Source organism: Musca domestica, unplaced genomic scaffold (assembly GCF_030504385.1).
Source record: "Musca domestica strain aabys unplaced genomic scaffold, Musca_domestica.polishedcontigs.V.1.1 1113, whole genome shotgun sequence".
In the NCBI taxonomy this organism is placed as follows: domain Eukaryota; kingdom Metazoa; phylum Arthropoda; class Insecta; order Diptera; family Muscidae; genus Musca; species Musca domestica.
The window spans coordinates 15061-38720 of record NW_026712138.1 but is presented as its reverse complement, the minus strand read 5'-3'; the positions used below and the strand labels follow the sequence as shown (position 1 = coordinate 38720).

Here is a 23660-nt window from a genome sequence, read left to right as displayed (position 1 = left end):
ACCGTCACACGCTGCTCGAATTTTGCTCTACGGTAATTTGGCCCATTCCCGGCGAAGCGCTTGCTTGAGGTCATCGACACTTTGGTATTTTTTAGTGCCTGTCGGACGAGTGGCTTAGAAGTGACAGCAGTCTGAAGTTGGTTACAGTTTTTTCATCTCAAGAATAAATTATCGCGAAAATATTCTGGTGGGTGTATTTAAGCCTTTGGCACTCAAACATTTTGGCCGCAGACCTTGGACATTCCAACAGGACTCAGCACCATCGCACTCAGCACGCGCCACCGAATGGTTACAAAATGAGGTTCCTCTCTTCATTTCCAGTGCACAATGGTCACCAAAATCTACAGATATCAGTCCGTTGTGTCTTGGGTATTTTGGAAAGCAAGGTTGGCACTAAAAATATTCCAAATACCATATTGTCGATCAACTCAAACAAGCGGTTCGCCGGGAATGTGCCAAAATACAGCAAAGCAACATTCGGGCAGCGTGTGACGATTTCATTGGCCGTATGAAGGCCATAATTCGTGCCAAAGGTGACCAATTCGAACAAATCTAAACTTATTCTAAAATTTGATGCTATTTCCGATGTTTTTTGCTTTCATTCAATAAAAATTAAAAAAAAGTGAAAATTGCGGCGATTGACTTTGTTGCAGTTTTTCTATCTCACCCTGTAGGACCACGTTTTGGTATAGACCCCCATATAAAATTTGAAGTTCGTACTATGGGTACTATCTCCCACGACAGAAAATTTCCTTGCCTTTGTATAGCCTCTATATAATGGTATCTTCCTTGGTGTTTGGTGATCGTAATAGGCATCAACATTTCTGCCAGATAATTGGCTGTAGATGTCCACGTTTTCGTTATTCGGATTTTTTTAAATTAAAGCGGCATTTTTCAACGGAATTTTTTGACATTTTTAAAAGATCCTTTTAAATGGTGAACGGTATTAAAAGTTCGTTCCGGCCAAACATAACCGATATCTTGAGTTTCCTATAGCAGATGTTTTTCCTGCAGATTTGGATATGATAAAAGTTTCTCTCAAGGCTTGTAAAATATCACGATTTCGGCCCAATATTCCACTTATAATTGCCTTGGCGAAAATGTACAATTATTTTGTGTTGTAAATTCTGAGAATATTCAAAATCACATTGCACGCAATGTTCGAAATGACGCGCAGCTATTCTGATTTAATTTCTTATTATGGATTTTATAATAGTTTTTTTTTTTTCACAACCAAATATATAAAAATAAAATATATATGTAATATTTTAAACAATGTTTTCAATGTTTCTGAGATGAATACTGTACGAATATATTATAAACAAATGCATTATTCTAAATGTGTAACAATTATTTATTTTTATTTTAATTTGTAATACAAGGCCCAAAAGACAATATACTCTATAAATGTTTTTTTTAACTAGTTTTAAAATTTTCTTACACCTATCCTTCAACTTTTATATAAAAGTTAAATGATTTATTAAAAATTATTAAAATTAATTACTCAATTTTATCTGTTTCTATTTATAAACTATTTCCTAATGTTCTTCCACTTAAAAAAATTGTAACAAAAATTATAAAAATAACTCCCGGTCAATATTCTTTCTTTTTACATTTTCTGTATATTGCAAAATGTTTCATGACTCAAAAAAAGTACATAATTTAAACCAAATATTTTGAATGAATAAAAAAAATATGAATGGAACTGCTAAATTTTTTGTATGGAAGTAAAAAAATATCTAAATGTTTTAATATATATATATATTCAAATAATAAAAAAAAATTTCGGAGGAAAAGCTTAGCTAATAAATCATTAATAAATGTCAACATTTCTGTGCATGCTTAAAACTAAATCAATGTATATTTCATAATTGTATGATACATATACCACTTGCATACATACATTTGTATATAAATGTGTGTATCGATGTTTGACATACTATATACATATATTATTATGATATTGAATATCCTTTTTTTAGATGTTGTTTTTGTATTATATTAAAAGACGAGAAACGATAAAAAAGAGACACTACAATAATTAACTAAACTCAATTATATTAAAAAAAAAACAATATACTATACAAAAATATATACAATAACAACAAGAAGTATTAAAAAATAAACACTTGCATTAATTGGAATTTTTGGGAATTATCAATGGTAAGGCAAGCTGATTTAAAAATTAAAATATATTGGCAATTACATTTAATTCGGTAGACTTTAAGCCGAAGACTTTTCTAACCAATCCATCACTTGTTAAGACTTTTAAAGACGTCAAATTCAAATAGATATAATTAATTAGAATAAAAAATGTAGAAAATGTTTTTTTGATAATTAAAAAAGCTATAGATAATATAGAGTACAGGGTCAGATAAAAAAATTCAACAACAAAGTCAAACGCAATAATTTTTACGTGTTTTTTTTTAAATTTTATTGAACGAAAGCAAAAAAATATCGGAAATAGCATCTAATTTTAGAAAAAGTTTAGATTTGTTCGAATTAGTGACCTTTGGCACAAATTATGGCCTTCAAACGGCCAATGAAACCGTCACACGCTGCCCGAATGTTGCTCTGCGGGATTTTGACCCATTCCCGGCGAAGCGCTTGTTTGAGGTGATTGACACTTTGGTATTTTTTAGTGCCAACCTTGCTTTCCAAAATACTCCAGACACAATAGTCAAACGGATTGGTATCCGGAGATTTTGGTGGCCATTGTGCGCTGGAAATGAAGCAAGGAACCTCATATTTGTAACCATTTTTTGTTTGGCGCGTGCTGAGTGCGGTGGTGCTAAGTCCTGTTGGAATATCAAAGGTCTGCGGCCAAAATGTTTGCGTACCCAAGGCTTTAATACACCCTCCAGAATATTTTCGCTATAATATTTTGCAATTATTCTGATGCCACGGTCGATTATTACGAGCGGAGAGCGACCATCGACTGTTGTGGCGGCCCACACCATCACCATGGCCGGCGCTTGAGTGTCTGGTCTGGTGACCAACCGAAGGTGCACATTTTCAGCTGACCTCTTTGGCAAGTAAACACGATCATTTTGTTTGTTTACAAACTGCTGGGCAACGAATGTTTTCTCATCGGAGAAAAACAAATTCGGCAGTTCACCATTTTCGACCAAGCGAAGCAACTCTAGCTCTTTTGAGTCTATTTTCTTTCTGTTGCGCTGTAAGTTCTTGCACTTTTTGGAATTACAATAGGTTTACCCCGAACTCATTATTCAATATTTGCCGAAGGGAATATTGCGATGTATTACGAGCCATTTTTCGGCCACTGCGAGGTGGATTTCGATCAAGTCGCTTCTTTACTTTTCGAACCATTTCTGCAGATATTGCTGTTTTCTTGCATCCACTTCCTTGACGTCGGCCTACGCTACCAGTGTCACGGTAACGAGCCATGAGACACAACGAGTATGAGACACAAAAGATTTATTTACATTTAAATGCTGGAGTGCTCTAACGATAGCCACTTGTGGTTTTCCAGCCAAATATAAAGAAATCACACTATCACGCTTGAATTCCATCACGAATAACTTTTTTCGGTCCAATTCTCTCCAAAATGCTGTCACTGGAATAATTTTGACAGCTGTCGAACGAGTTGCTTAGAAATGACAGCAGTCTGAATTTGGTTGCAGTTTTTTCATCTCACCCTGTATAAGTCATTTAATTTAACCCAGAAGCCATCAATTGTCAAGACTTATGATATAGAGTAATTGATTAGATATTAATATCACAAAGAGTTATTTCAAAAATTTACTGGATAAACGAATCATGCAATAACACGATGGTAGGTCAGATTGATAAAATATAGGAAATATAAATGTAAAGCTAGAGTCTTTCCACAATATTTTAATACTTTCCACAATAATTAAGTCGGAAAAAATTAATGGAACTTCATGGATTTTTTACAACATTAAATATCTAGGGTTTTTTTCATCCCAAAACGTATAAAGCTGCCAACAGGGTAGAATTAACAAAGTAAAGTACATCCGAATAAGCATATCCATTTCTGTATTTTCTGCAACTTATATTGTCAAATTTTACTGCCTTAAAAACAGGTTTCCATCACTGATCTGACAATATGATGTTAAAGGTAAAATAAATCAAGTTAAAAAGGTAAAGTAAAACAAGTTAAAAACAGCTTATGTTCGATTATTTAAATATACTTTAGATTATTCAAATATTTAACCTCTTATATTGTCCATTTCGTATCGAACCTAAATTAGTTTGTGTAAAGTTTGCGACGTGCTAGGTTTGGACTATAATGACTGCTTCCCCTTCACCTTAAATGAGATATGTGATAATTTTTAGAAAAGATGAAAATGTGCGTGTTATATCAGATATAGTCCAACGAAGTATTCCACTTTTCATACTTCTTCTAATACAAATAAAAATATTGGGATGTTCAAAATTACAAGAAAATCGAAAATTTATACACAATTTTATGCGAAATTCCATATTTATCTCAGGTTTCTGGTTGAGAGAAATATATAGATATCGTAAGTTGTAAAGAATCGCCGACTTGTTTCGTAAGTCATGACAGATAAAAGTATTGAAAATTGTAACCTTTTGTGGGTGAGGTATCATAAGGGGTTCGCAGAAATATATCATCTTCACAAGAGATCTTGTGCTAGCAAAAATGTGTGTATGTGTGTAATTTGAAGAGAGTTGAATACCTTTTAAGCTTTCCTTGAGCGTTTGGTTTTTCAAAATCTTGAACATTATGTGGGGGAGGTACCATAATACATGATCCGATCTCTACTATCTTTATAACAGATCTTGTATTGAAGAAAATATTGAGATATACAAGTCTGAAAGCAATCGGATGTTAAAAATGTTGACCCTTTGTGGGGAGGTACCAAAAGGAGTGGACCGGTATATCCCATCTTCATAGCGGATCCTGTGTTAGTAGAAATAATGGGATTTGTTACATATGCTTATTTCGGATATTATAATCCTTTTGCTTATTCAAAACTTTGACCCTTTGTTGTGGAGGTACCACAAGATCTGTACCATCTTTATAACAAATCTTGTGTTGATAGAAATATTGAGATGTACCAAGTTTAAAAGGATTGGATCGATATATTTCATCTTCGCATCAGACCTTGGGTAAATAAAAAATATTTGTTACCTCACATTTTATAAAATGTAATTTTGACCGTTTGTGGCGGACTGGACCGGTATTGTCAATTTTCCCACCTCTTTCTGTGAAGTAAACTATTTTTTTTTTTTTGTTTTGAAATTTTCGAACTTTTTTTACCAGAAGGAGTGGACCGTTATTGCCCATCTCTGAACTCAATCTAAGTTTGATAATAATATTACGATACACCAAGTTTGGACCAAATCGGATACTTCCTTCGAGAGTTATCGTGCGCACCAGTCAGTCAGACAGGGAAATAACAATAATGATAAAATACAACAAGTTAAAAAGTATCAGTCGGTATTGCCGCCAGAGATATACCCTCAGCCTATGTTCGACTATCTAAATATATTTTGACTAGTGTTAAGGTTATTCAAACGTTTGACCCTCTACGGAGCAGATCCCGAAGGAATGGGCCAATATTGCCCATTTTCTATCGGACCCAAAATATGATATAAATATTTCGACAGATGTGCCAAGTCTAAATGGAATCGGACGTTAATTTGGCGATTTATGAGCTTCATGGGTACTCAAAATTTCAATATTTTGTGGGGGAGGTACTTGATGGAGTGGACCGATATTGTCCATTTTCACACCTGTCCTAGCACTGACGCAAATATTAGGATTCGCAAAGTCGTAGCAAATTCGGATTAGCCTTTCTCTTTCTGTGCAAAGAATATATTTTTTGAACATTTCGACCTTTTGTGGGGGAGGTACCAGAAGGAGTGGACCGATATTGTTCATCTTAACACCAGACCTTGGGTTAATATAAATATTGGGATGTGTGAAATTTGAAGACAATCGGACTCTTACATAACATTTTATGAGAGTTGTAATTATTCAAAATTTTGACCATTTGTGGGGGAGGTACTTGATGGAGTGGACCGATATTGTCCATTTCCACACCTGCCCTAGCACTGACGCAAATATTAGGATTTGAAAAGTTGGAGCAAATTCGGATTATCCTTTCTCTTTCTGTGCAAAGAATATATTTTTTGAACATTTCGACCTTTTGTGGGGGAGGTACCAGAAGGAGTGGACCGATATTGTTCATCTTAACACCAGACCTTGGGTTAATATAAATATTGGGATGTGTGAAATTTGAAGACAATCGGACTCTTACATAACATTTTATGAGAGTTGTAATTATTCAAAATTTTGACCATTTGTGGGGGAGGTACTTGATGGAGTGGACCGATATTGTCCATTTCCACACCTGCCCTAGCACTGACGCAAATATTAGGATTTGCAAAGTTGGAGCAAATTCGGATTATCCTTTCTCTTCCTGTGCAAAAAATATATTTTTTGAAAATTTCGACCTTTTGTGGGGGAGGTACCAGAAGGAGTGGACCGATATTGCCCATCTCCGAACTCGATCTAAGTTTGACAAAAATATTACGTTGTAGCCAATTTGGACCAAATCGGATACTCCCTTCGAGAGTTATCGTGCGCACCAGCCAGCCAGACAGACAGACAGACGGACGGACGGACGGACATAGCTAGATCGACTCCAAATGTTCTGAAACGGATTTGGTCCAAAGAGACCTAGGGTCTAAAACCGTTATTTCGACTAGGCACGTTTTGGCCGTATCAAATGATATATACCCTCTGTAGCCATATGGCTGAGGGTATAAAAAGTGTGTTAGTTTCCGGCACAGGTCATAGGCTGCTTTCTTCGTAAAATAACAAAAAAGTTGTAATCTACTACTTAATTCTATCATGCATTATACGAGGCCTAGGTGTAAATACATGTGGATTGCATTTCAATGTTCCACAGCTGTTGTATGTTGTTATTGTCAAAAACATATGTTTTCACAACGAGAGAGAACGTGAGAGAAAAAGGTATGAAACAGTGGTGTGTCTAGAATCTCTAGACTCTAGAGTCTAGATCAGCTATGGGCAGCCTCGAACGAAAAAGTATAAAGTTTATACTCTATAGCCAGCCGTTAACTTAAGGTGAGAGTACATAAAGGTGGGAATACATAAAGTGCTTATCTGGCTGGCTTCTTCGTAGATGAACAAAGGATTTTTAGGTTGACTTAGTTCGATTTTGGCACTGGGCTTCTTGTTCATTTCTGAAGAAGCCAGGCGAAGACTTAAGCCAGCCAAATATGCGTTTTATGTATTTCCACCCTAAGTCTTTTTTGACTGGCTTAAGTCAAAGTCAAGTCAAGCAAAGGAGCGTAGGGCCAAAACCGAACTAAGTCAACCTAAAACTCCTTTGTTCCTCTACGAAGAAGGCAGTTGAAAACTTAAGCCAGTAGAAAATCGTTTTATGTATTCTCACCTTTAGCCTTGAAAGCAACGCCAGTGTTTCCTGAACACTTCTCGTCCTTACTAAAACTAGAAGATGGATTCCACATTCCTCACATGAAGAAGCAGACAACAAAATAGTTTTGAAAAGGCATAATTTTGAAAAAATGTATACATTTGATAGCATGGCTTTATCTTCTTACATCTACCATGATTTTTCGCTAAAACCATATTTTTCTTCAGACAAAAGCTATTCCTTTGTGAAAACTAAGCAATCTGGCATTACCAATTTTAAAGTGCATCAAATATAAAAACTAAACTAAAATAACTCAAAGAGGGCATTTTGTACAAAACAGACTAAATTAACTTTCCTTTCGCACAAAAAAACTTTATTTAAATATAATATTGTTCTTAATTCCCACTTCTACAGTGTTTTCTAAACAAATGGTCTTTGCTTTTATTCTTTACATTCCTCTAATGTTGCCATATTTGTCTCTAATTACTGTTACGAAATCAGAAGAAACAAACAAAAATGACATCGAAATTAAATTGCAGCTTTGGTCTTTCATATTTGATATAAACGACAAACCACAGTGCCTTGTCAGCCAAAGCTCTCTGGTTTTCTCCCTTTCTATTTACCTCTCTCTTGAATGCATTTCGTGTGTTTTGCCGTTCTTCTTTCATTTCTATTCAAAACAAGCTGTTCCAAACACATTCGACGTACTCTGGCTGCTGTCGTCGTGTGTTGTCGCGCGTAAACAAAAACAAAGTGCGGACTCTGGTGGGGCGGTAGTTAACTGAAAACAAAAAGTGAAAATATTTTATTTAGTGATACTTTTTTATTCACATTTTTTTGATATTAAAATAAAAGCATTATTATGTTTATAAAGTAATTAAACAAAAACGCCAACAACATCCAATGAAGAATTATTCAACCGTATATGAAATCTAAGCACTTGCTAAATTGTTTTTGGCATCAACTTCTCGAATAATTTTGATGTGAATAAAAAAAACAACAACAAATGTAAGTGGAACTTGAAAGGAAATAAACACGTACGTACACACACTTGCGGCGGTTATTATTGTTGTACAGTGGTTCAAAGCAATACTAAATAAATGCAAAAACCAGTAAAGAGAGGTCAAAAGTCGGGCGAAGTTGAAGTTGACTTTTTGATACCCTACACCACTATGTTTAATAAGTAGAGCTGTCCACAATATATAAATAAACGTTTTTATAGGGAATTTATGAGGAGTACATCATACTAACTATGATCGATTTTGCATGCATACTATGGCTTTAGAACAATTTAGAGTGGAACGTATATCCTACTGTGAATCGATTTGCCCTAAATTAGACGGATACATTTGTGACTGAACCGATTTTCAACTAAACACATCCTGTCGGATGGATATATGTCGTGAAATCGAATGATGATATATATTGGAGCTATATCTAAATCGGAACTGATGTCTATAAAATGTATGAAGTGTTTATATGTTGTATCTGAAAGCTATCACCAAATATCGTTGGTTCGGGGTGCACTTTACGAGTGGGAAGGACTTAAATACAAAATTAAATGAAACATATATGGTCTTTTCCAGAACTTCAAGAATGTAAAATTTTGGAACAACCCTAGTTTAGTAAAAAATTCGATTTTTTCGAAATTACCCTAATTGCGGGAAAAATTTTTTTTTCTTGGGGTTCAAGACCCCGACTAGACCCGGATCCAATTACCCAATATAGACAATATAGGTATCGTTGGAAAGCTTATATTGTCTGTAACGGGTAATAGGGCCCGTGTCCAGGCCGGATTTTCGGGTCAAAAATCTGGGTTCAAGAAAAAAGAGTTTCCCGGAATCATGGTAAAAATACCTACCTCTGGGAAAAATTTCGAAGAAATCGAAGAGTTTTTACTAAACTAGAGTTGTTCCAAATTTTTTACAACGATAACCGATTTTCCCTTTGTGACATCGGAGAAAATTGCAAAACTAGTAGAATTCTTGCAAGTTCTGGAACAGACCAATACCGCCATAATTTTTAAATATTTTTTTAAATCTTATTGAATGAAAGCAAAAAATGCCGGAAATAGCATCAAATTTAGACATGTTCGAATTGGTCACCTTTGGCACGAATTATGGCCTTCAAACGACCAATGAAACCGTCACTCGCTGTCCGAATGTTGCTCTGTCGGTATTTTGGTCCATTTTGTTTGGTATTTTTTTAGTGTCAAATTTGCTTTCCAAAATACTTCAAACACAATAGTTCAACGGATTGTTATTCGGAGATCTTGAGTGCTGGAAATGAAACGAGAAACCTCACATTGAAAGCATTCTTGGGTGGCGCGTGCTGAGTGCGATGGTGCTGAGTCCTGTTGGAATGCCCAAGGTCTGCTGCCAAAATGTTGTGTGCCCAAGGCATTAATGCGCCCTCCAGAATATTTTAGCGATAATATTCGGCATTTATTCTGATGCCATGATCCATTAATACGAGCGGAGAGCGACCATCGGCTGTTATGGCGGCCCACACCATCACGCACTTGAGTTCTGGTGGCCAACCGAAGGTGTACATTTTCAGCTGACCTCTTTGGCAAATAAACACGATCATTTTGTTTGTTTTCAAACTGCTAGACAACGAATGTTTTCTCATCGGAAAAAAACAAATTTGGCAGTTCACAACTTTCTTCGGCCAAGCAAGGCAACTCTTTAGCTCTTTTGAGTCTATTTTCTTTCTGTTGCGGTGTAAGTTCTTGCACTTTTTGGAATTTCTATGTCTTACCCCGAGCTCCTTTTTCAACATTTTCCGAATGCAATATTGTAATATGTTCAGCTCACGAGCCATTTTTCGGTTCGTTCAAGTCGCTTCTGTACTTTTCCAACCATTTCTGCTGATGTTGCTGTTTAATTCAGTCCACTTCCTTGACGTCGGGCTACGCTACCAGTATCACGGTAACGAGCGATGGTACGAGACACAAAATATTTATTCACATTTAAATGCTGAAGGGCTCTAACCGTAGACACTTGTAGTTTTCCAGCCAAATATAAAGAAATCACGCTTGAATTTCATCACGTATAACTTTTTTTTTCTGGAAAATGCTCACCAAAATGCTTTTGTACGCTTGTAAAAAATATAAAGAGCTGTCACTGGAATTTTAATAGCTGCCGGACGAGTGGCTCAGAAATGACAGCAGTCTGAAGTTTGTTGCAGTTTTTTCATCTCACCCTGTATAGGAAAAAATATAATTTTAGAGAAACTTTTAGCCACTGTACGCATACGCCCATGTAATTATTTGTTTTAATTATTGCAAAACATAAACAAATCACAAATTACTCTTGTGTTTATCGAAACAAAAAAAAAAAAAGAAACTTGACGAAGGTGCCGGTTTCAATGACCGATATAAACTAGCTGAGGCTTACACACATGGCAAGTGGCAAAATTAATAATTTTTTCAAATTCAACATTGAAGAAGGCATTAGCGAAATCGGTTAAATATATATTAAATTAATATAAGCTTCCTTGGGAATTAATTCTTAATTGCAATAATAATTTTATATGTAATTCTCGGGCAACTTAAGGACACTAGGGAGATAAAAAAAATTGTTAAGGACGAATAGAGCTGAAAGTGTGGACTTTAAGGAATATTTTTAAAGTACTATTAGAGCTTTAAGGGTTCATTTAGAAGCCCATTATTTTGAAGGACGATCAGAGCTATTAGTGTGAATTTTTAAGAATCTGTTTTGAAGGACTATCCAAAGTACATAATGCTATAAGCATGCATTTTTGAGGAATATTTTTTAAGGAATGAACTTTCTAATGAATAAATATATCGGACTATTATATATTACCGTGGATTTTTTAAAAATATTTTATAGGGACTAACTATACTATAAGAGTAGATTTTAGATAAAAGAATATTTTTGAAGGAATTTTAGATCTATAAGCATTAATATAAAGGCGATTCTTATACCCTACACCACATAGTGGTAAGGGTTTATGTATTTGTGCATTTGTTTGTAACAGGGAGAAGGAAGCGGGATGTGCCCATAATGATTTTGACGATCTTCTTAGAATCACTTTCTGAATCGATTTACATATGTCAGTCCGTTTGTCCGTCCGTCTATGTATTTTTGTGAATAAAATGCAGGTCGCATTTATTATCCGAATGAGATAATAAATTTTGCAACAATATTCTTTTGGCCCAAGGACGAACCCTATTGAGATTGGTGAGAATCGGTTCAAATTTAGATATAGCTCCCATATATATCTTCAACCGATTTGGGTTAATTGTGCACCAAATGCTTAATATTAGTCCAAATGACCTGAATTTTGGCACATCCGTCAGAATTCAGTCTAGAAGCAAGTACATTAAATTTGATGGAAATCGGTTCAGATATAGCTATAGCTCCCATATATATGTTTTATGCGATTTGGGATTTAAAGTCCCTCACACGCATAATATGCATTCCACAAGAATGGTATTTGGTTCTAGATAACTTATTTATCTCGAAAATACTTCTGCCAAATTTTATCGAGATCGGGTCAGATTTCGATATTGCTCCCATATACATATCTTTATCTTATTTTAGGTTTATAGCGCCCAAATGGCCAATATCAACCCAAATGAACTGAATTTTGACAATTCCGACTGAATTCATCCTAGAAACAGGTACTTCAAATTTGGTGAAATTCGTTCAGACATAGCTATAGCTCCCATATATATGTTTCATCCGATTTGGTGTTAAAATCCCTCACATGCGTAATATGCACTCAACAACAATGATATTTGACACCGGACATCAAATACAGCTCGAAAATATATCTGTCAAATGTCATCGAGATCGGCTCAGATTTTTATATACCTTCGATATAAATCTTCATCCGATTTTACGGTTATCCACCATATATGTAATATCAGCCCAAATTGAATAGATTTTTTCATATTCAACTGATTTTCACTTTTTGGTAAAACTCGGTCCGGTATATCTACTGCTCCAAGAAATATTTTTTAATATTATTCTTATCTAAGTCATATCATGCACTATACAGCAATGTTATCTGGATCATAGTTGGTATGATCTACTTCTACAATTCCCAATATAAACTTTATTGTTACGGGAGCTCTACTAAATACATAGTGTTGTAGGGTATTATATAGTCGGCCCCGCCCGACTTTTGACCTTTCCTTAAAGGAAAGGAATATATTTTTAAGAGCTATTCGAGCTATAAACGGTAATTTTAATAGTGGATTTTTTAAGGAAATCGAAGATTTGGTTTTTGAATTGCTTTATTTTTATTTAAAAAAATTAATTTTATTTTTTCAATAACACGCTTTAAGTCAAAAAAAAAAAAAAAAAAAAATAAAAATATCCTCCACCATTTGGAACTAATTCGGAAATTTTCAAAAAAAGGAGGTACCGATATATGGGATTGTACAAAGAATTGTGCATTTCTTTTTCTGTCACAGGCTGTCGTACTCGTTAGGAACTTCATGAAATTGGAAAAAAAATCCAGTGAATAATGTCGCTAAAATCATCAAAATACCGAATATCGGGTGGTACCGTTATAGGGAGTTATACGAAGACCTGGACCTGCATAGCAAATTTTCTGTCACAGGCTGTAGTACCAATTAGGAACTTCAACGCGAAATTTGAAACAATTCCGGTGAATAATGTTCCTAAAATCACCGAAATAGCGAATATCAAGGGGGTACCGTTGTATGGGGACAATACGATATCGTGGACCTATATAGAAAATTCTTTTCCAGGGGGTAAAGTATTTAGAAATAACTTTTTTGTGGATTTTCTGACAATTCCATTGAAAAATGTGGCTACTCTAGCGTGATTACAACAGACGGAAACTTGGCGGAGGGACAGGGCTGAATTGCCTTAAAATTCTACGCTGATCAAGAATATGTATACTTTGTTAGGCCTAAAATTATTATTTCAATGAGTTACGAACTTACTGTAACCTCCATACTATGTATGGTTCCTTTACTATTTCTTCCTTTCAGGGCCCCCACACCATGTCCCAATTCACGGAATATGTTGAACCCACCTGGCGTGGTCTTGATATGCGCAAACTGAAAGTCGATGAAGCATACCTAATACCCAAAAGCTTGTATAATACCGTAACCTATTTATATACCCTTTCCGAAGAGTGTTATACGGTAAGTCCAAGTCGATGACGAATTCCGCAATTATTGGTTATTTTTATTGACCAATAAATACGCCAAACATTTGCATGTCAGCTAAAAACAAATTATTTTTAAATTTCGTGTGTACGTTTATTTATTTTCAGTGTCCCTACACAAAGGTGAAAGCCTTACCGCAACATCTGTCGAATGGCGAAGAGAGATTCATTAACGTCACAACTACTCTAAATGTGGCGCACGGTTTAAAATTCAAAGTATTCGATCACGATGTGGGACGTTATGCATTTGGCAATGAGTAAGTCGGAGGGAAGTGAAAATGTTGCTGCATTGTGGGAGTTGCTTGTGGTGCAATGAACCTTGCAATCTTTTGCGTATTTGGGAACAATTCGTAGTACAAAGAACCTAGGAATCGAAATTTTGTTCAGAGCCAGGGACATATTTTATACTCTAAACTAGGACCTCAATCCTTGTTCTATGTAAACCTGAAATGAAAACTTTTTTTTTAGGGAAAGAAATGTCAAATGAAACATTCACAAACAGACTAAAAAATTATCTTTAGAATTATAAGGATCGGTAAATAATTAACTAATATTCTTCTACAGAAAAATCAATTCTTCTCAAAAATGGTCCTCGGTCCCGCAATTTTTTTCTAAAAACATCCTATTCTACAATTTAAAGAAATCTGTTCCAGGACAGATTACCTGTAAAGGAAATATATTTCACCTCATATTTTATAGAACAAGAATCCAATCCCAGATTTCTTCGAATTGTGGAATAAGACGGCTTTTAGAGAAAACCAGTAAGGAAAGGTCAAAAGTCGACTATATGATACCCTACCCCACTAGGTGTATTTAATAGCGCTCCCGTAACAAAAAAGTTTATATTGGGAATTTATGTGAAGTAGATCATACCAATTATGAACCAAATAACATTGCAGTATAATGCAGGATATGACTTCGATAAGGATTATATTAAAAAATATTTCTTGGAGCAATAGATATACCGGACCTAGTTTCACCAAACAGTAAAATTCGGTTAAATGGTTATTTTTTTAATTTGGACTGATTTTGATTTTTTATTTTGGGAATTAAAACTCCAAATCGGATGAAACATATATATGGGAGCCATAGCTATATCTGAACTGATTTTCACCAAATTTGATGTTCTTTCTTCAAGACTGAATTCGACGGATGTGCCAAAATTCAGGTCATTTGGGCTGATATTGGCCATTTGGTGCACAAAAAGCTTGAAATCGGATAAAGATATATGTGGATATAGCTCCATCAAAATCTAAACCGATCTTTACCAAATTTTAAACAATTATTTCTGAGCTATGTCTGATATCTGGTACCTAAGATCATTCATGTGGAGGGCATATTACGCATGTGAGGGACTTAAAACCCCAAATCGGATGAAACATATATATGGGAGCCATAGCTATCTGAACCGATTTTCAAATTTGATGTACTTGCTTCTAGATTGAATTTGGTTGGATGTACCAAAACTCAGACCATTTGGACTGATATTGGCCATTTGGTTCACAATTGACCCGAAATCGGTTGAAGATATATATATGGGCGCAATATATCTAAATTTGAACCGATTCTCACCAATTTCAAAAGGGTTCGTCCTTGGGCCAAACAAATATTGTTTGGAAAATTTCATCTCAATCGGATAATAAATGTGACCTGCATTTTGTTTTCCAAAATACAAAGACATAATGCCCTTACCACTGTGTGGAGTAGAGTATAACAATTGTTGGACCGATGACCATTTTTGAGAAATTTTGTAACCCTCAGCACCCAAGGATTGATTTTTCTGTAGAAGAGAATTTGTTTTTTTTTTTATTTGCCAAAACACTTTTCTAAAGAAAACTATGTTTCGGAAATCCAAATAGTTTTGTCTCTTAAAAAAATAATCTCTTGCTGCTACTCAGACTTTTATCTATTCTGAAATAATTTTCCCAAAAACCCTTGACTTTTTTTCGAAGTCCTTTTTTCAAGATTCCAAAAAATTATTTTCTAGAGTGCAACTTCACCCTAATTCCCATCATTCCCACAGTAATCATCCTTTTCAGTTTTTTTATTTACCATAAAATTACTCACTTACCTCCCTTTGCGGTCATTAAAAATTCCTTCCTCATTACAGAACGGCTCTGTGTGAATTCGAGCAGAGAAATTTAAAGGAATTCGGGGTATACAACCTGACGATTAATGTGGATGGTACCTGTAGCTGGGAAATCGATAAAGACGGTGTAAATGTCAATTATTGTGAGTGTGTAAAAGCTGGCAGAGGAGAAGCTAAAATTAGATTTATAACCAATGAATGGTGGTCACTGAACCAACCAACCAACCACTTTCCAATTGTTGGCAATTTTTGTATGACATATTTCTTTGTTGTTATTGTGTTCTTATTTTCCTTACAGCTCTGTTATCTGTTTTCGTATTGGTGGCATTGATATTGACTGTCTTGAAAATTGGCCTTTGCGCTTGGCGTTCATATCGTTACGAAGATGAAGTTTTGGATAATGCCCCCTCGCCCACACCACAGCCGGCACGTAATCGTATGCGGAGTTTGGATGTTTTTCGGGGGTGAGGAAATTTTTATTTCATACAATTTGTTTTTAATTTCTAATCGCGATTTTTGTCTCTCTTTCTCTATCCAGCATGGCAATTGTTTTGATGATTTTCGTAAACAGCGGTGGCGGCGATTATTGGTGGATTGAACATGCTCCATGGAATGGTTTACATTTAGCCGATGTTGTATTTCCATCATTCCTCTGGATTATGGGAGTTTGTATACCAATTTCAGTTAAATCACAACTGTCCAGGGGTACAACAAAAATGCAAATATGCCTTAGGATAGCATGGGTGAGCAGAAAGAACGTCCAATACTTTTGGGACAATTAAATCGAATCACCTTAAAAATAAAATATTAAATAATAAAATTGTTGTTATTCTAGAGATCCATCAAGTTATTCTCCATTGGCCTGTGTTTAAACTCCATAAATGGTCCAAATTTGGAAAATCTTCGCATAATGGGCGTTCTGCAACGTTTCGGTATAGCCTATTTGATTTGTGGCATCCTACATACTCTTTTGACACAAAGGGATCGCATTGAGCCTCAGGTATGTATAGAAACTTTCTATATCGTTCTGATTGACTCTATATTATCGGGGTTACATGAAATTGAGTTGATCCTAAATAAATTTAGGGCCTGTTTCTCTATGGCGATACGTATATAAATGCCAAAGAAAATACATAATTCGAAATGAGTTTTTATACCCTACACCTCATAATGGTAAGGGTATTATGTCTTTGTGCTTTTGTTTGTAACAGGGAGAAGGAGGCGACATAGAAACACGGCTACTTTAGAGGATCTTCATAGAATCACTTTCTGAGTCGATGTATGCATGTCAGTCCGTCTGTCCGTCCATAAATGTATTCTGGTGAATAAAATGCAGGTCGCATTTATTTACCGATTGAGATGAAATTTTCCAAACAATATTTGTTTGGCTCAAGGACGAACCCCATTGAGATTGGTGAAAATCGGATCAGATTTAGATATAGCCCCCATATATATCTTCAACCAATTTCGGGTTCATTTGTGCACCAAATGGTTAATATAAGTCCAAATGACCTGAATTTTGACACATCCAACCGAATTCAGTCTAGAAGCAAGTACATCGAATTCGGAGAAAATCGGTGCAGATATAACTATAGCTCCCTTATATAGGTTTCATCCGATTTGGCATTTAAGTCCCTCACATGCGTAATAAGAACTGCACAACAATGATATTTGGTACCATATATCAGATACAGCCCAGAAATGTCTCTGCCAAATTTTATAAAGATCGGTTCAGATTTAGATATAGCTCCCATATTTATTTTCAACCGATTTCGGGTTAATTGTGCACCAAATGGCCAATATCTGTCCGAAATTCTTGAATTTTGATACAACTGACCGAATTCAATCTAGAAACAAAAATGTCTCCGTCAAAGTTTATGAAAATCGATTCAGAATTGGATATGCCTCCCATATATATTAGTTCCCTCTGAAACCAAACTATAACTGCTCTAAGGCCAAATGTTGATAGGTGGTATGATCTACTTCAAATAAATGATTTTGTTACGGGAGCTCTACTAAATATGCATAGTGGTGTAGGGTATCATATAGTCGGCCCCGACCGGTTTTTGTCTTTTCCTTACTGGTTTTCAGTTTTTGATTTGATTCTATTTAGAATCTACTCAATTTCTTGGAACCCGGATAATGTTGAGTTCATCAGAACCATGAAAACAAAATCTTTTTTCCAAACTCTAACTTTTCTTCAATTTCAATTTCAGGTATCCTGGAAACGAGCCTTGTACGATATTATCACCTTTAAAGGGGAACTTTTGTTCGCCTTACTTCTGGTTATTATACATTTGTCGATTGTTTTTGGACTGAATGTACCCAATTGTCCCAAGTAAGTTCAAAGGACAAATTATATCCGGAGGAGTTTCTAAATTATTTTTTTCTTTTCAGAGGTTACTTGGGTCCTGGGGGCAAACATTCCAATGCAGCCTATCCCTATTGCATTGGTGGCGCTACAGGCTATATTGATCTTGAGATTTTGGGCAATTCTCACATATATCAACATCCCACTGCCAAATACATTTACGATTCGAAGCCTTTCGATCCGGAGGGTGTTTTCGGTAAGGTTAAATAGAACAAAAATAGGGGCAATAATAATTAAACAATTAGAAAATTGGTGAAAATTTTTCCAGGACAGATTTGTTTCTATAAAAATAATTTTACAGAGTAATGGTAACATTACATGTTCTATTTGTCTATCGAAAAGTTCCTCAAGCTATTATGCCTAGATATATAGTTTATTCCGAGACTTATAGTGAAATTTTGTGTAGAAAGTTTCCTGTTTTAACACTTTTTGTCCCAAACGAAGTTCTATGTAACATTCATACACTCGAAGAAAAAATCCATAGAGCATATATAATTTTTTATATACCACAAATGATTATATATTTTTTATAATATGAAGTTACAACACTTTTGGTTTGTTCTGAGACTTATAATGAAATTTGATCTAGAATATTTGATCTAGAATGAAGTATTAGAGGAGATTTTGACCCCCAACCCCAAAGTAACCGTCAAAAACATAAACAATCATTTTCACTTGTAATATCTAGATTCCAAATATAATTTTCTTAAAAACTATTGCCTGGATATATGGTTTATTCTGAGACTTATACTGAAATGTGATCTAGAATAATTCTTCCATTGACACTTTCCCCAAAAAATGAAGTATTAAGGGACATTTTGACCCATATTGGAAACGTACTAAATTAACAGTCAAAAACGTTAACAAATAATATCCACTTGTTATATCAAGATGTCGAATATAATTTTCTTAAAACTATTATAGCTAGATATAGGATTTATTCTGAGACTCATAATAAAATTTGATTTGGAATAATTCTTTTATTTACACTTTTCACAAAAAAGAAGTATTAAGGCGGATTTCGATCCATATACGATACGTACTAAATTAACGTTCAAAAATGTTAACAAATAATTTCCACCTGTTATATCTAGATTTCGAATGTAATTTTTTTAAAAACTATTATAGTTAGATATAGAGTTTATTCTGAGACTTATAATGAAATTTGATCTAGAATATTTTTTCCATTGACACTTTCCCCAAAAAAAATGAAGTATTAAGGCAGATTTTGACCTCTATTCAAAACGTACCAAATTAACATTCAAAAACGTTAACAAATAATTTCCACTTTTTATATCTAGATTTCTAATATAATTTTCTTAAAAACTATTATAGCTGGATATAGGGTTTATTCTGAGACTCATAATGAAATTTGATCTAGAATAATTCTTCCATTGACACTTTCCCCAAAAAATGAAGTATTAAGGAATATTTTGACCCAAACTGGAAACGTACTAAATTAACAGCCAAAACCATTAAAAAATATTTTCAACTTGTAATATATCGATGTCGAATATAATTTTCTTAAAAAATATTATAGCTAGGTATAGGATTTATTCTGTGAACCACAATGAAATTTGATCTAGAATAATTCTTCCATCGAATCTTTCCCCAAAAAATGAAGTATTAAGGGAGATTTTGACCCATATTGAAAACGTACTAAATTTAACAGTCAAAACGTTAACAAATAATTTCCACTTTTTATATCTAGATTTTTAATGTAATTTTCTTAAAAACTATTATAGCTGGATATAGGGTTTATTCCGAGACTCATAATGAAATTTGATCTAGAATAATTCTTCCATTGACACTTTCCCCAAAAAATGAAGTGTTAAGGGAGATTTGACCCCCATTGGAAACGTACTATATTTAACAGTCAAAAACGTTAACAAATAATTTCCACTTTTTATATCTAGATTTCTAATGTAATTTTCTTAAAAACTATTATAGCTGGATATAGGGTTTATTCTGAGACTCATAATGAAATTTGATCTAGAATAATTCTTCCATTGACACTTTCCCCAAAAGTTGAAGTATTAAGGGAGATTTTGACCCCTATTTCAAACGTACCAAATTAACAGTTAAAAACATAAACAAATATTTTTACTTGTAATATCTAGATGTCGAATATAATTTTCTTAAAACTATTATAACTGGATATAGGGTTTATTCTGAGACTCATAATGAAATTTGATCTAGAATAATTCTTCCATTGACACTTTCCCTAAGACATGAAGTATTAAGGGAAATTTTGACCATCATTGGAAACGTACTAAATTAACGTTCAAAAACGTTAATAAATAGTTTTCACTTGTAATATCTAGATTTCAAATGTAATTTTCTTAAAAACTATCATAGCTAGATATAGGGTTTATTCTGAGACTCATAATGAAATTTGATCTAGAATAATTCATCCTTTGACACTTTCCACAAAGAATGATGTATTAAGGGAAATTTTGACCCATATTGGAAACGTACCAAATTAACAGTCAAAAACATAAACAAATATTTTCACTTGTAATATCTAGATTTCAAATGTCATTTTCTTAAAAACTATTATAGCTGGATATAGGGTTTATTCTGAGACTCATAATGAAATATGATCTAGAATAATTCTTCCATTGACACTTTCCCTAAGACATGAAGTATTAAGGGAAATTTTGACCATTATTGGAAACGTACTAAATTAACGTTCAAAAACGTTAAGAAATAATTTCCACTTGTAGTACCTAGACTTCAAATTAATTTTTTAAAAACTATGGTAGCTAGATATATGGTTTATTACGAGACTCAAAATGAAATTTGATCTAGAATAATTCTTCCATTGACACTTTCCCCAAAAAATGAAGCATTAAGGAAAATTTTGACCCCTATTGGAAACGTACTAAATTAACAGCCAAAAACATTAACAAATAATTTCCACTTATAATATCTAGATGTCGAATATAGTTTTCTTAAAAACTATTATAGCTGGATATAGGGTTTATTCTGCGAACCACAATGAAATTTGATCCAGAATAATTCTTCCATTGACACTTTCCCCAAAAAATGAAGTATTAAGGGAAATTTTGACCCCTATTGGAAAGTACTAAATTAACAGTCAAAATCAAAACAAATATTTTCATTTGTAATATCTAGGTGTCGAATATAATTTTCTTAAAAACTATTATAGCTAGGTATAGGATTTATTCTGTCAACCACAATGAAATTTGATCTAGAATAATTCTTCCATTGACACTTTCCCTAAAGTATGAAGTATTAAAGGAAATTTTGACCCGTACTGGAAAGGTACTAAATTAACGTTCAGAAACGTTAACAAATAATTTCCACTTGTAATATCTAGATTTTGAATTTAATTTTCTTAAAAACAATTATAGCTAGATATAGGGTTTACTCTGAGACTGGTAATGAAATTTGATCTAGAATAATTTTTCCATTGACACTTTCCCCAAAAAATGAAGTATTGAGGGAGATTTTGACCCATATTTGAAGCGTACAAACTTAACAGTCAAAAGCGTTAACAAATAATTTCCACTTGTAATATCTATTTTTCTACTGTAATTTTCTTAAAAACTATTACAGATAGATATATAATATATTCTGAGACGTATAGTGGAATTTGTGTAGATTATTGCCCCCTTTGACACTTTCTCCAAAAAATAACATATTAAGGGAGATTTTCAGTAAGATTGGAAACTTATTAAATTAACAGCCAAAAACGTAAACAAATAGTTTCCACTAGCAATATACAGGGTGAGATAAAAAACTGCAACAGAATCAAACGCCATAATTTTTAAATTGTTTTTCTAATTTTATTGAAAGAAAAGAGAAAAAAATGTCGGAAAAAAATTAGAATAAGTTTAGATTTGTTCGAATTGGTCACCTCTGGCACGAATTATGGCCTTTAAACGTCCGATGAAACCATCACACGCCAAATTTTATCAAGATCGGTTCAGATTTGGATAGAGCTCCCATATATATCCTTTATCCGATTTCAGGTTTATTGTGCAAATAATGGCTAATATCAGCCGAATGGAATGAATTTCGGCCTAAAGCCAAATGGTGTGATATGAGGTGGTATGATCTACTTCAAATAAATTCTTTTGTTACGGGAGCTCTACTAAATATGCATAGTGGTGTAGGGTATAATATAGTGTACCCCGTCCGATATTTGACTTTCCATTACTGGTTTTCTATAGAAAAATCGTCTTTTTTTTCAAAATTTATTTAAGAGCACATTTGTTTTCATAGAAAAAACTCTGTTCGGTACTTAAACTTTACCCATCCTCAAGTTCTATGGAGAGTTTGTTTTTTAACAACACACCTTACTTATATTTATTTTATTTTCCAGGTTGCTTGCTAACCATTGTCCAGGTACTATTCGGCGTTCTAACTGGTGTCATTATTTTACTGCACACCGATTGGAAGGCTCGCATTACACGCTGGTTGCTTTGGTCTATGTTTTTGACAATTCTAACCTCAATTTTAAGTGAATTCTCCAAGGAATCTGGAATAATACCAATCAATAAGAATTTATGGTAAAATGATATAAAATCCAAATCCATATTCGCTATAAAAAATGAATACCTATACACTTTCTCTTCTAGGTCTCTCTCGTTTGTTTGCGTGACCACCGCCCTAGCCTTTACGCTGTTGAGTTTGCTGTACTATATCATAGATGTACGCCACTGGTGGACGGGCTATCCCTTTGAAGCATGTGGCATGAATGCCATTATCATGTATGTCGGCCACACGGTCATGCACAAAATGTTACCATGGCATTGGCGCATCGGCGCTATGAATACTCATTTTTGTTACTTTTGGAAGCCGTTTGGAATACTCTGTTATGGATTGGTATTGCCTTGTATTTAGATCATAAGGAATTCTATTATAGTTTGTAAATAATTAAACTTTTTATATGTGTATTCGTGTATGTATGTTATGTTAAGAAATGCAATATTTTTTTTTAAATGTATAAGCAATAAATTTTTATCACAATTTGTAGAAAAAAAAATTTTTTGAAGTATTTTTTATTAACGAGCTTTCATGGCCCTGTGCAAAGCAAACAAAAATTATTACAGGAAAAACTCGGTGGATTATGAAAATAAAGCTAAAAAAGAAGACAAGTGTATCGGCATTTTGAAAGTTTACATCCCAAAGGAATGTGGTGTCCGTTCGAATTGCAATTTTCGAATTTCGAAAAAAGGAAAATTGTGCTGAATTGTGCTAGGTTTGTGAATTTTTTAACGAAATTCGAAAAAATTTCTGAGATATTCGAAAAAAGATTTTTTTGCAGTTTTCGAATTTCGAAAAATTTAAAGTTGTGATGAGTTGTACTCGGTTTGTGCCCAATTGTGCCGTTAACATTTTTTCGATATCTCTTACCAATTTCGAAAAAAAACGACAATTTCGAAAGTATGCCAGAATTGCAATTTTCGAATTTCGAAAAATTAAGAGTTGTGCTAACTTCTGCCGTTTATTTTTTCTCAATAACTTTAACCGTTTTCAAGATATGACAATTTCGAAAAAAAACCTGTATTTTTCAGAAAATCGCTGTAATTGTTGTAAACTATCGATAATTGTTATCAAATATCGAGATGCGGTAAATTAT

The 23660-nt window shown here is 34.0% G+C and overlaps 1 protein-coding gene across 1 annotated transcript; it reads left to right on the top strand.

Moving 5' to 3' along the window:
* The first annotated feature begins 8030 nt into the window (after positions 1-8030).
* LOC131807138 (heparan-alpha-glucosaminide N-acetyltransferase-like) lies at positions 8031-23043 on the top strand. The gene is made up of 11 exons (XM_059132154.1): positions 8031-8426; positions 13411-13566; positions 13698-13846; positions 15700-15821; positions 15977-16142; positions 16217-16421; positions 16514-16678; positions 17895-18016; positions 18076-18245; positions 22401-22587; positions 22657-23043. Exons 2-11 carry the CDS (start codon positions 13423-13425, stop codon positions 22919-22921), a joined length of 1695 nt encoding a protein of 564 aa, XP_058988137.1. The 5' UTR covers positions 8031-8426; positions 13411-13422; the 3' UTR covers positions 22922-23043.
* Positions 23044-23660: the final 617 nt, after the last annotated feature.

Coding starts and splice junctions, on each gene's coding strand:
- LOC131807138 (XM_059132154.1), top strand. CDS start 13,423: ATGTCCCAATTCACGGAATATGTTGAACCCACCTGGCGTGGTCTTGAT. Junction 16,143..16,216: donor AGTTTGGATGTTTTTCGGGG/GTGAGGAAATTT, acceptor TTCTCTATCCAG/CATGGCAATTGTTTTGATGA. Junction 16,679..17,894: donor GGGATCGCATTGAGCCTCAG/GTATGTATAGAA, acceptor TTTCAATTTCAG/GTATCCTGGAAACGAGCCTT.